Raw genomic sequence first — 13,177 nt, forward strand, 5'->3', positions numbered from 1 at the left:
TGCTCTGTGAATGCGGGGGTGGGGAGTGGAGAGGCTTGGTCGGGTCTTTGCTGGAGCCTGCCTGGGATTAGGTGCTGGAGCCAGACTGGAAAATCAGAAGTAAGATTCATAGATGCTTTAAATAAAAATTTGAATGTAGGCATCTGGGATTAGCAGATACACACTACTGTATATAAAATAGATAAACAACAAGGTCCTACTGTACAACACAGGGAACTATATTCAATATCTTATAGTAACATATAACGGAAAATAATCAAAAAAAGATAATACATGTGTAACTAAATCACTTTGCAGTACACCCGAAACTAACACAACCCTGTGAATCAACTAGACTTCAATTAAAAAAATTATAAAACATGTATTGAAGGATACTTGGCTTGCAGTGTTGTGTTAGTTTCAGGTGTGCAGCATAGTGACTCGGTAATTTTGAGATTCCACGCTGTATGGATGATCCCCGTCTTTGATCTCTGTGCCAAGCAGTTTTGTTTTTTAATTTTTTTTACATTTTTTATTGAGTTATAGTCATTTTACAATGTTGTGTCAAATTCCAGTGTAGAGCACAAGTTTTCAGTTATACATGAACATACATATATTCATTGTCACATTTTTGTTTTTGCTATGAGCTGCCATAAGACCTTGTATATATTTCCCTGTGCTGTACAGTGTAATCTTGTCTACCTGTTCTGCATATGCCTGTCAGTATCTACAAATTTGGAAATCCCAGTCTGTCCCTTCCCACCCCTCACCCCGAAGAAAGCTTTTGTATTGTTAAAGAACTACTTCTCAATAAATCGGTCTTGAATTCATTATTTGGTATTTCTGGTTGATGTTACCAGTATTGTAGCTTTCAAATGATGGAGCTGGAATTCTGGAGGAAAAGTGCCCAGGTCCAAACCCTGGCTCTTCCATTTACTCTAAAAACAAGTGTGAAAGTAGCTCTTCTGGGTTCAGAGGAGGAGGTCAGCTGGCCTTTCTCAGTAACATGAGGGTGCCTGCTGCCTGGCAGAAGGCTGGTGGCCTGCCTGTCCTGTTCTAACTGGTGCCCTGGGTTTGGTGGGAAGCGGGCTCGGCATGTCCTTTGCTGATCTGTCAGGTGGGGAGAAGGGCAGGAGTTAATGGCTGTGTCTTGCCCTTTCAAGGAAGGATTGCTGGATGTAGAGAAATTAGAGTGTGAGGATGAGCTGACCGGCACCGAGATCAGCTGCTTACGTCTCAAGGGTCAGATGATCTACCTGCCTGAAGCGGACAGCATTCTCTTCCTGTGTTCACCAAGGTAATCCTTTTTAGATTAATTATAATGGTTGCAAGTACCCACCGTTAGCTAACAAAGGAATTCGGTGACATTTTATTCAGTCGGGTGCACAAAGTGTAACTAGATTTTACAGCTCTGTTAAACTTCTCTCCATAATGAAGGTACTTTCATTTAACGTTTGTGATAAACTCAGAAGAAATCGTGAATTCTGTTTTATCTGCCATGTCTTAGCAATTTGCGGAGTGTTTATGCTATTAGATCAGGGGATGCCTGATCTGAAGTTAGTTAATTCTGTGGCTCCGTACCTCCCAGAGAGATGTCACATAGACAACTGATTCTATAAAGCATCTCGTACGATAGGTGAATATGTGGGTATATTTGGCACCCAAGAGATTACTTTTCTAATTATTTCTGGATTTAAACTTTTATATTAAAAATATTTAGCTACTTTAACAGAGATACACTATGCAAAATACACTATTAAGTTGAAATTTATTTAAATTATATTATTTATGGTAAACTCCAGAGGGAAATAAAACTGTAAGTTGGTAGTTTCCCAATTTGACAAAGCGTTTTATTGAAAGATGCATAAGAATTCAGAGTTAGAAACCTGTATCGAAATTCGCTTTAGGACAGCAGCAATACATAATTGTAAAACTCAGTGTTAGGTGATATTTTGTGAATTTATTACTTTGTATAACCGAAATCTGGGCACATTGTTCAGTAAACACTCGAGAAAGCATGTTTTGGTGGGCTAGTGATTAAAAATTTAAAGTCCAAATGATCACTTTTTATTTGAAGATACTGTCTTAAAATTTCTGAAAAATCTAATAAATTTTGAAGCAACCTTCTTTAAAATTATAAATATAGTATTAAAGATTAGACTAATGATGGGTTTCTTCCCCCCTGAGAATATATATTATGGAAATAAAAGAGACAAAATTAGGGGACCCAAACTCTTTATGGTTTTTAAGCAATAACCTACGTGGCTGTCACTACATCTTCATCTGCTGTGTTTTTTCCTTCTGCCTCTTTCTTAGTTGAGCATCAGCAGAATGACAGCTTCTCAACAGGGACAATTTCTGTTCATGGAGAAAAATGATTTCTTTAGAAACATAAGCAGGGAATCTGGAGTCTGTCTGCTAATCACCACATGCAGAAATCGATTTCATAGAGACACACTCACAGCTTGATACATGCATGGGGCCTGCTCATGTGTATAGAAAATTTATACTCAAATTAACTAAGACAGCCGCTAAAAGCAGTTTTACTTATAAAATAAATAATTCCAAGGTGATAGTTTAAATATAGGAGAAAAGTTAATAGCTCATTTAAATAATAAATAATACATAAATTTTTAGAACAATGAGACTTATAATTTGATTAAGTTTTCTGTCTCCATATGAGCATATTTAACCATTCATTTTCATTTTAAGCTTATAATCATTTTTCCTCTGCTGCTGTCAGGTCTTGTGTACCATTTGGTGGGTGATCTGGCCTCTTTCCCGAGGGGTGTGTGTCAATTATAAACTCTTGGCTCATTTTATTTTTCTTCATTGGCATGCTAATTTTTGCCTTGATTTATGCACATTCCTGCTGAGAATGCATCACATGGAGACATTTTATTAATCCAAAATTCTTCAGTGAAGTCACAACTCCATTATGTTGCTTTAGAGAAATGATTATTGCTAATGACCAGACGTAATGACTTTGCATTTAACGAATTCAAGCCAATCATGTAACCGGAAGCCATTTTAGCCAAAGAATACATTTTTAGAAAGCAGTTAACTTTTCCCTTGCCAGATCTTCACTGAATCAATAAATACCATGTTCTAAAAATGACATAAGTTGCAAAAACACATACAGCTCAGCCAGAACAAATAATCTTTCCAATAAATGAGAAAAATTAGTCAAAAAAAAAATAAATAAAGAGAGTAGCAGAAGACATCAGAGCCTGAAATGAGAAACACAGAAAAATACATGTTAGGAAGTCCTATGTAACGTCCCGTGGGAGATGGGCCACAGATCGCAACGTTTTAATCACTGTGTCTGAAGGAGAAAAGAGTCACAGAACCCACGAGGCAACAGTGAACGAGTTTCTCAAAACAAACTGTTATTGTCCCTGTTAAAGAGAGTAAAGATGGCTTTTCCTCCATCTCTCTGTAATGAGGGGAAAATGTGGCAACATCAAATGACAGCCTTGTGTTAAATGAAACCTGAGCAGATTCCACAGGGCAGTTTTTCACAGTATCTTTTCTTTTCTTTTTTTCTTTTGGATTGAAGTAGTCAGCTTACAGTCAGTTTCTCACAGCATCTTTCAGTTTCGGCTGAGGGCATCAGAAAGTGCAGCTTGGCCAGGGTGCAGGTCAAGTTCACTGCTCTATTTAGACATTCAAAAGAAGGGCGTCACATTCCTGCTGCTTCCCTCCAGTGTTTGGCTCCCCTTCAGCCCCGCCCTTTGACGGGTGGGGGACAGGGCTAGGCTCCACAGCGGCGGGCAGGGGTCGGTGCTGCCCGGGGACACCAGGGACTGACTCTGCCTGCTTCTCTGCGGACAGCGTGATGAACCTGGACGACCTGACACGGAGGGGGCTGTACCTGAGCGACATCCCCCTGCACGATGCCACGCGGGACCTCGTGCTGCTGGGGGAGCAGTTCCGAGAGGAGTACAAGCTGACCCAGGAGCTGGAGATCCTCACAGACAGGCTGCAGCTCACCTTGCGGGCCCTGGAGGACGAGAAGAAGAAGACAGACACGTAAGAATGTCCCCTCGCGGGGAGGAAGTGCGTGGCTCTAACCCCCATAGCCACCGGCTCTGCTGCTGGCGAGCGCAGGGTCAGACTCTTAACCCTGTGGGTCTGGGCAGCAGGGGTCTCTTCCACATCACTTAACAGGGATTTTGTCCACAAGGATAAGTCAGTCTCAGTGATAAAGGGGCAAGGCTTCTAGTGTGACAAACCAAGTGGAAAGAACGTACACCAAAGCATCCCTCTGAAAGCCACTGGGACAGTTCAGATGCATAGATCAAGTCCAGCTCTCCGTGCACTCGCGTCTCACACGAGCGGGGTGGGGTGTCCTGAGCATCCTCTCTGTGCCCGGGGCTGGCCAGTGCTGAGGGGGGCACTGAACACGGAGCTTAGTTCGGATTGGCCGTTATATTATAAAAGATTGATTTTCCTGGACTTGCAGACCATTTTAGGGTTTGGCAGATGTGAATCTGACAGGCTGTAATGTCACCTGGGATGACAACAACTCCATTTGTAATGTGCTAAAGGAACAAAAGTACCAAGATACAGAGCTATTGTTTGTCTCTGAATGGTGGAGTCAATTGTGAAATATCGGTCAAGGAACATTTAAGACAACATTTTATTTTCAAGTAACTCATTTAAACAAGTTCACATCCTTGGCCGCCTTGAGTATATTAAGTAAAGGCACTGAATCTCTGACTTTGATGGGAGGATCTTACCTAGGGCCTTGTGTGTTCATTTCTAACATTTCTGTAATAGGAAGTCACCTTGTTGGCGAGGTGAGCTGATGTCTCTTCCTTTAAGAACTGTGTCGCTGCTTGAACACCAGAACTTCGGAACCAGCTTCATTTTCTGCGCTGTTCTTGCTTAGATACGTGTGTTGTTGCCCATGGGTGGGGGAACATATACCTGTCAGCTGTTATCGGGAGCCTGGATGAAACCTTACCTGGCTTGCCCTGCCTTTGTATAATGCAGCTGGAAGCTGTGGTTCTTCTGAGGCCACTTGATTTTTCCTCATGACCTGAACCGAACTCCTTCATCTTTCCAGGTGTTTTGCAAATTTCCAAAAGGATATGGGATGGGGGCGGGCAACTCACATTCCTCCTACTTGTGAAAAACAACACAAAATGTGTGTTATATTAGTACGTGGTATAGCTCCATCCGTCAAGAATAACACATATATGGAGCTCATCAGGTAGTGTGTAGGACTAAGGCTCACAGGCACATGGATTTGGAAGGCTGAGTTACTCAGGGCCCTGCTCGGGCTGTTATATTAAAAACCACCTCGGTTTCATTTTTTGTTCAAGGTGATTTAATTCTAAACACTGACTCATCATTTTTGTTGAAACGGAATTGTTCTACTGCCCACATTTAATATTCAAATACAGCTCCCAAATCTTTCATAAAATGTTCTCTGTTTGAAAGTTAGAAATGGACTGGAGACAAGCCACTGAATCTAGGAACCACAGGCGCTCAGCTCCGTTGGGCACATTGAAAACCGGCACTGGATGCTTGGGCTCAGGGAGGGAGGGGCCTCGGGGAGGGAGGGGCTGCGGCAAGGGAGGGGGCGCAGGGTGGGATGGGACTGGGGGGAGGAGGCGCAGTGAGGGAGAGGTTGTGGGAGGGAGGGGGCTCGAGGAGGGAGAGGCGCGGAGAAGGGAAGAGGCGCAGGGAGGCAGGGGCCGAGGGGTGTCATTTGTCCCTCGGGATCGTCTGGTCCGGGGTCGTCGTCTGAAGCCGGTGGTTTCTGTCCAGCGCCCACCCTTGCCCTGCGGTGCTTCCTCTCTGGTCCCCTTGGCACAGCCCTGGTGCCATCAGTGTGGTCCCGGGTTGTCAGTGGAAACGACTGTCTTGCCTAGACTGTTTGCACCTGCTTTCTCTGTGTCCTGCCTGGGGTTGAGGCACGAGGGAGCCAGGGGGTGGGGAGGGGACCTGCTTCTATTAGTGTTGAATGAAGGACACGTGAAGGATCCTGGCACCTGAGAGGCCGCGTGCTCCGGCTGGTGGTTCCCACAGCCCACACGGGGCTGGGCGAACAAAGATGCTCTCGCCCGCGAGTGTCGCGGTGGGAGGGCCCAAGTCCGGGACCGCAGACGCAGCTTTGACTTCTGCTGTCCGTCCTTTATCTCGTCTCTCTGCTTGTTGGCTTATTCTGATTCGGCTTGAATGCATTTGGATTTGGGGCCGTTTCCTGTGATTCAAACCAAGTATTCTTTTTTACATTGTCTGTCCCCGACTCACACGTGTGGCTGCTCGGGCGTCCTCGGGGCGCAGGGCGTGGGCCGGCCCTCGGCCCCCTCACGGCCTGTCCTGCCCCCAACAGGCTGCTGTACTCCGTCCTCCCTCCGTCCGTGGCCAACGAGCTGCGACACAAGCGCCCCGTGCCTGCCAAGAGGTACGACAACGTGACCATCCTCTTCAGCGGCATCGTGGGCTTCAACGCCTTCTGCAGCAAGCACGCGTCCGGGGAAGGCGCCATGAAGATCGTCAACCTTCTCAACGACCTCTACACCCGCTTCGACACCCTGACGGATTCCCGGAAAAACCCCTTTGTTTACAAGGCAAGTGGGGTCCCCGCCCGCCCTCTGGGCGCCCTTCTGGATTCTGGGTTTCCAGGCCCGGCTCCCAGGCGCTGCCCGGAGCCCCGCAGTCTCGCTGCAGTCAGCTCGCAGGCCGTGGCTATTTACCATTTTCTTAAATAATTACCTCTTGTTCTAAAACACTCCCTTCCTCGTAACCAAGACGGATGGCGCAGACGCTTCCCTAGTTAAAATAAAATGTTCAGCAGCTTACGTGCGATGACACGAGTAAGTCCATGCAGGTGGTTTATCCCGCGTAACGTAAACATAGCACTGGCTTCGGTGCTCTGCGAGAGACGTTTTTACTGAAATCTATAAATGATTTGGACGGTAAAGAAGTCGGGGAGCCTGAGGAGGGTCCTGGGGACTCAGACCTGCTTTCACGTAGCATCAGCTTGAAGACAAACAGTTCTAAGGCCTCTCTGCCCTTTGTTTCAATTGGAAACAAATATGATCTTGGAAAAATGAAGTCAGTGGAATATTGCCTCATAAAGGCAAGAGTGCATGCTGCAACACCCCCAGGCATCTGGAGGCATGTGAGCGCCGCGGGGCGTATTTATTTCATAGACCTCTTCTGAGCTCCAGTGTCACACTTGGTGAGCACATCATATAAATAAACGGCTAATGACCAGGATAAATCACTGAACTTCAGGCAGTGCCTCTTGGGCCCTTCAAACCATCCCTGTTTTAGGGGGAAATAGGATCATAAATTGTTCTACTGGATTGGAAGGGTATCTGAGGTGAGAAACCAGGGCTTCCTGGAGGAGAAGTAATGCTGCGTCTGCACCTGCCTGTAATCAAGGATCTCGAGTGCCAGGTGTGAAATTTCAAATAAGGAGGAGGTTGCTTCCTGTTGGAGCTGAATGTATCAGATTCACGGGAGGGGAGTTTATAAAGTTACGGATAGCATTGGAAAGATGCTCTGTGTATCAGGATAGCAAATGAAGCCGTCCTGTTGATAACTACCTGATGCACGTGTAAGTGTCTGTGCTCTTAGGTGGAGACCGTTGGTGACAAGTACATGACGGTGAGTGGTTTACCAGAGCCCTGCATACACCACGCTAGGTCCATCTGCCACCTGGCCTTGGACATGATGGAAATCGCTGGCCAGGTTCAAGTAGATGGTGAATCTGTTCAGGTTAGTACAAAATAGACATCATAACGGTGGTGGTAGACCTTGTCAGACAACTGATTTATATCCTTGATCAGATAATCGTTAATGATGTACAAGGAAGAGCATCTTGCCAATGAAGACTGATGTTTTATTGAACCCACTGTATTGTGTTCTTCCATAGAAATGGAAAATCTTTCCGCCTATTTGAAATTACCTAGTTTATTTCATGTGCTGAAAGTCATGAGGATGAGATAAAACCTCCTATCGCTTCTGGTTTTTTTTTTTTTTTAATTTCTTCTCTGTATCTCATATTAAGTTACCAGATTCTTATCTTTGAAAGCTTCAAACTTTACAGAAAGTCTTGAAAGACAGATTTCGTGAGGGTCTTTGATTCTGTCTAATATATGTGGAATTCTTGCGGTTTTCATATGATGACATTGTTCCATAATATAAAGTAAGCAAAGAATTTGTGTCGCTGGCGTCACTGAAGCAAAGCTTTGGTCTCGACAGATAACAATCGGGATTCATACGGGGGAGGTGGTTACTGGTGTCATTGGGCAGAGGATGCCACGGTACTGTCTTTTCGGAAATACTGTCAACCTCACGAGCAGAACAGAAACCACTGGAGAAAAAGGAAAAATAAATGTGTCTGAATATACATACAGGTAAGAGAACACATCCTCGGATTTACTGACTTGAGAAATGCCCCGTTGCCCATGGTTTGACTCCCTGAGGGGTTTTATTTCCTCTAACAGTGATCACCTCTGCTCCTAGGATGACATTTCTTATTTGAGAAGATTGTGCCATTACTTCCATTTTAAATGGTTCTACATTGTCTTAGGAATCTCTGATATGATCATTGTTACTCAAAACTTGAGGTCCCTTCAGATAACTTCAGTGGGTGTCCTGACCGTCTCAGTTTATAACTTCGGTAGATGTCACTTCCCCATAAGCCACACTCCACCCACCTCTCCCTGCCCCTGTCCCCTGTCTTTCAGATGTCTTATGACACCAGAGAATTCAGACCCACAGTTCCACTTGGAGCACAGAGGCCCAGTGTCCATGAAGGGCAAAAAGGAGCCAATGCAAGTTTGGTTTCTTTCGAGAAAAAACACAGGACCAAAGGTATGACTAATCAGAGGGTAATTCCTTCTTTGAGGGCAGAGTATAAATATGGGTGGCTAAATCTTAATCACTGAAAATATGTTGCCTTTGAAAAGAGTTCTTGCTTCCACGAACCCTTAAGTGAAGCAGCGGAAGCACTGATTCATTAACGAGCTGGTGAGAACAATGCAGAGATCCCAGGGGATTCTTGGTGGTTGCCGTCTTTTGTCCGCTAATGAATTAGAACCCAGAGCACTAGATGGAGAAGACCTGTCTTCTGTTCTGAAGACTCAGATCCTTCCAAGGGCCATGCTGTCCCCCGGTGGAATGTTTGGGGGTCTTGGACATGCTAGTCCCTCGTGTGTTTTTCCTCGAGAGACAAGTGATGTGTACTGTTCCAGAGTCCATGTGATTTCCTTAGGGAAGCTCTCGGTTCGTGCTAGAGCTGACCCCAGCCAGAACGCGTGTGCTCGAGGGGCTGGGAACACTGGGGCTCCCCCTGGAGTCCTGGGACCACAGTGGGTGGCTCCGGACCCTGAGGTCCTGCCCCGCCTGGTTCCCATCACCCTGGGTTGGGTCAGAAACAAGTTTGATACTTTGTCCCCGGATTGATGTATTGGTTCCGTAGAGGCAGTGGGGCTGCTTGGTTTTCTCTCTTTTCCTGGATATATGCATTCCCTCAAAATGCTTTCAGGGTAGAAGTCCTAAAAGGAATGGAATGCCAAGTTTTAAAATATTTATCTTTATCTTCTTTGCGCTGTTTTCCCTTTAAATAGCAGTCCTGGCATGCTTACTGGTGTCCTTCTAGGTTAAACCCCACCTCAAGTGCTGCTCCTTCACTTGGTGCCTGTTTCCTCCAGCGTCAGGGTGGGAATGACCTAGAAGAACCGTAGATAGGAATGCAGATCGCGCTTGTTTAGAAAGGAAATATTTTTGGGGAGTTCGAGAAGCTTTATCATCACTAGAAATTAATCGCGTGTTTCTTCCACTTTTTAAAGGAGACAGAGCAGGATGATGACTGAATCTTGGACCACGGGGCGAAGAGGACAGAGGTGGGGTTATCCCCACATGACACACGCCAGTCCTAGGGACAGCCGTCCCCTCTGTCCTTCTCAGTTTTCCCAAGCCTTTCTCCTGGGTGTATCTTTCACTGTTCATTATTCAATTTCAGCTCTGCTTTTGATAATTTTCAAGGTTTAGTATATTACGCCTTTAGATGTGGACGATGTGAGCTTCACGTGTCTTAAAATCTACTACAGGCATCACCTGCCGTGGTGATTTGCAAGTCGTAGGCACCCAATAGATACTCGATGAATTTAATGACGTGAAACTGAACAGTATTTGGCCATGAGTAGTTACACCGTGGTTTTTCCAAATCTGTTGAGTGCTGTCTCTAGATATGTGTATGTAAATTTTAATGACAATAACATATAAAAAAGTTCTATCATGTCGGTGTATATCATTAGAGAAGTCATTTTCTAAAAGAATGAATTCACAGTTTTAGAGAAAAAAAGTGGTTTATTTTCAGACTCCTCAAATAAGAATGAATGTAACCGTGCTGAGAACATGGGGACTGTTTTGAATTGTGCAGACTTTGCTTCAGACAGAGACAGCACACTTCTCTGGGACTAAGATGTTTGGTTACTCACTCAGATCACGTGGTGATTATCATCGCTCTAGAATGCTGTCATTTGCATCGTGTTCCTTGTATTACGACTCTCAGTAAACCACACACAGCTGTTACAGGGAGCGGTGCTGTTTCACAATGAGCTGTTACGGCGGTTTGGGATACGTTTTAGGGCTCCAACCACAGCCAGGGATAGCTCTGGGAAGAATGCTGGGTTTCCCTGGCCTTTTATTTCCAGAAATGAGCTCCTTTCCCTTCGCTTACAAGAATGTGATTATATCCAGGGCATCAGGTTCAGAAAAGTGACTTTAATTTTGACCTAGAATGCATTCCTGTTGGATTCATTGGCCCATTGTCCTTTCTCTCTCTGATAATTTATTCATAGCCATCCTTCTGAAATCAAGTACAGCTACTTTTGTGTAAAGATGTCTGTCTTGAATTTGAGTATCTCCCATCAGCACACTGACATGTGTGTACATGTTCCGTGTTCATGCGTAAGAGAACCTGCAATAAATTATTTTTTCCACTTGTCTCTGGATGGTTTTTAATTCAATACAAATGATATTCAAGTTCTCATTGAGCATTTGATCAGTGCCATTTTTGTAAGTCCACTTTATAATTTTAGCAAGTGTCAACTTGAATGTTGCTTCCCCACTGCTGTTGATACAGTTGAACGCCACCTCTTCACCGAGCATCTTCTGAAGCGTTTTTCTTTGGTACCAACAAAGTGACAGGAGGAGACTGGACCTGGAGGGATGGACACGCGGATAAACGTAAAGTGATGCCAGCTCCTGAAAAGTGCCTAGTCTTTTAGGGGTGGAAGACCTGTATAGAGATAACTAAAGTGTCTGATATGGTGATAAAACATTCTCCAGACACAGAAAAAAGATGTAGAGAATGAGAACCAGGTGGGATGGGAAGGAGGCGGCAGGGGTCCCCTGGATTTTATGATGGTTTAGTTTAAAGGTGAATTAATGGAGCGGAAGCAGTCTAGAAGCCTGCACTCCGTGTCTGTCTGGGGAGTGTGCATCGCTCTAAATAAACTTGCTTTCCCTTTCCTGTGCCTGACTCTTGAATTCGTTCCGTCAAGAAGCTACTCTCTGGCAACATTTCTGCCAATGGGGCAGGTTTAGTGGTGCCTAATGTGGATACACGGTGCTCATTGCCGGGAGAGGAGGCCAAAGGGCAGAGAAAGCTTTTCACGGTTAAATTTTTCATGTCTTGCCATAAAATACGGGTTTTATCTCACAGGTAGGAGTTTATCAGGTTGAATTGATACATGTACATGTTTTTTAGATTTTACAGTAGAATAGCAATTTATACACGAACACAGGTATATTTTGGAACCAATTTCTTATTTCATCTTATTAGAATCTGTGATTGTTTCACCAGATGACATGTTCTGTTGGCCACTGAAAGGTGTGATGCGATTTAGAATGAGAAATACATAGATTTGGTCTTAGTCTGCATCTTCAGTTCTAGCTCAGGGCTCCTAAAACCCTAGGAATTTCCTCAGTGATGAAAATGACAGTGTCTTTTGCGTTGATGAGGTGGTTCGGGGGCTGCACTTGGGGGTGCGGGTTCCCAGGAGAACCCACCTTGAGATTAGAGGGTTGGAACTTTCAGTCCCACCCTGACCTCTGACCTCTGGGAGGGAAGAGGGTCTGGAGGTCAAATTGTTGCCAATAGCCAATGATTTAATCAAACGGGCTTCTGTAGTGAGGCTTCCATAAACCCTGGAAGGTTGGGAGAGCTTTCGGGGTGGGGAACACGTGGAGATGCAGGGACAGAGGTGTGCCCAGGGGGCGGGGCCGCGAGCTTCCTCCCTCTGGCTTTCCTTTCATGACAAGCTGATCATCTAGTAAGCCAAAGGGCTCTTTGCGTTGGTGATCCGCTCTAGCAATTTAATCGGCCCCAAACAGGGAGTTGGGGGAACCTTAGCTCTATTGCCAGCTGGTCAGAAGCACAGGTGACAACCTGGCCTTGCCACTGAGCTCTGACAGCCTTGTAGGACTGAGCCCCACCCTGAGGAATCAGGAGCTAGCTTTGCATAGATGGTGTCAGAATGGAGCTGAACTGGAGGACACCAGGTGGGGTCCTGAGAATTGCTTTGTGGTTGGGGGGGGAACACTCTACATAATACATGGGTGCAGAATTCTTAAAGGGGAAAAATAATCCCTTACCTGCTTCCCTTTAGAGGTCTCTTTGCTGCCCCGATGAGTGGCTCTGGGAGCCTCTAGAGGGCAGCAGAGAACGCTGCTTACTATCTAAGGGGTGGGGGGAGCGGGGGAACGGGGAACAGGGTCTACCCTGGAGGTGCAGCTCAGCACCCTGGCTGTCAGCTGAAGACCCTTCCTGTCCTTCCTGTGTGCAGTCTTGAGTTTATCCCTCCACTCTCCCCTATGTTCGAAGAACTGTCAGGAAAATAGTTGTTTCTAACCTGATAGACATTAAACATTTGCATACTGCAAAATCTGTTCACACATATCCTGTTCAGAAATGTCACCCAGATTTTTCCTGCTAATTCTGGAGGAAGCTGTGTACATTGGTTAAAACAGATAATTGGTAACAGAAGCTGTAATTCTGTACAGAACTATTATAGACAAACTAAGTTGCATCTAGCTCTTGCTGAAAGCTGTCAAATACACGTGAGAAAGCACTGCTTATTCACAAGGAGAAAACTGGAAAGCCCCATGTTTTGCATTAATAAAAAATGCACTTGAATGATTCGTTCTTGCGACTTCTACTCTA

The 13,177-nt window shown here is 45.2% G+C and overlaps 1 protein-coding gene across 3 annotated transcripts in view; it reads left to right on the forward strand.

Annotated features, from left to right (window-relative positions):
• The window catches only part of GUCY1B1 (guanylate cyclase 1 soluble subunit beta 1), a 46,370-nt gene extending 35,412 nt beyond the window's left edge, over positions 1-10,958 (forward strand). For all 3 annotated transcript variants that reach the window (XM_074376529.1, XM_074376537.1, XM_074376535.1), the window contains 7 exons: positions 1,143-1,276; positions 3,814-4,011; positions 6,326-6,563; positions 7,579-7,719; positions 8,206-8,360; positions 8,694-8,820; positions 9,798-10,958. In XM_074376529.1, the coding sequence (XP_074232630.1) occupies positions 1,143-1,276; positions 3,814-4,011; positions 6,326-6,563; positions 7,579-7,719; positions 8,206-8,360; positions 8,694-8,820; positions 9,798-9,821 (1,017 nt within the window). In that variant the 3' untranslated portion in view covers positions 9,822-10,958. The remainder of the gene's footprint in view (positions 1-1,142; positions 1,277-3,813; positions 4,012-6,325; positions 6,564-7,578; positions 7,720-8,205; positions 8,361-8,693; positions 8,821-9,797) is intronic.
• Positions 10,959-13,177: the final 2,219 nt, after the last annotated feature.

This window comes from Camelus bactrianus, chromosome 2 (assembly GCF_048773025.1).
Source record: "Camelus bactrianus isolate YW-2024 breed Bactrian camel chromosome 2, ASM4877302v1, whole genome shotgun sequence".
NCBI classification, from domain to species: domain Eukaryota; kingdom Metazoa; phylum Chordata; class Mammalia; order Artiodactyla; family Camelidae; genus Camelus; species Camelus bactrianus.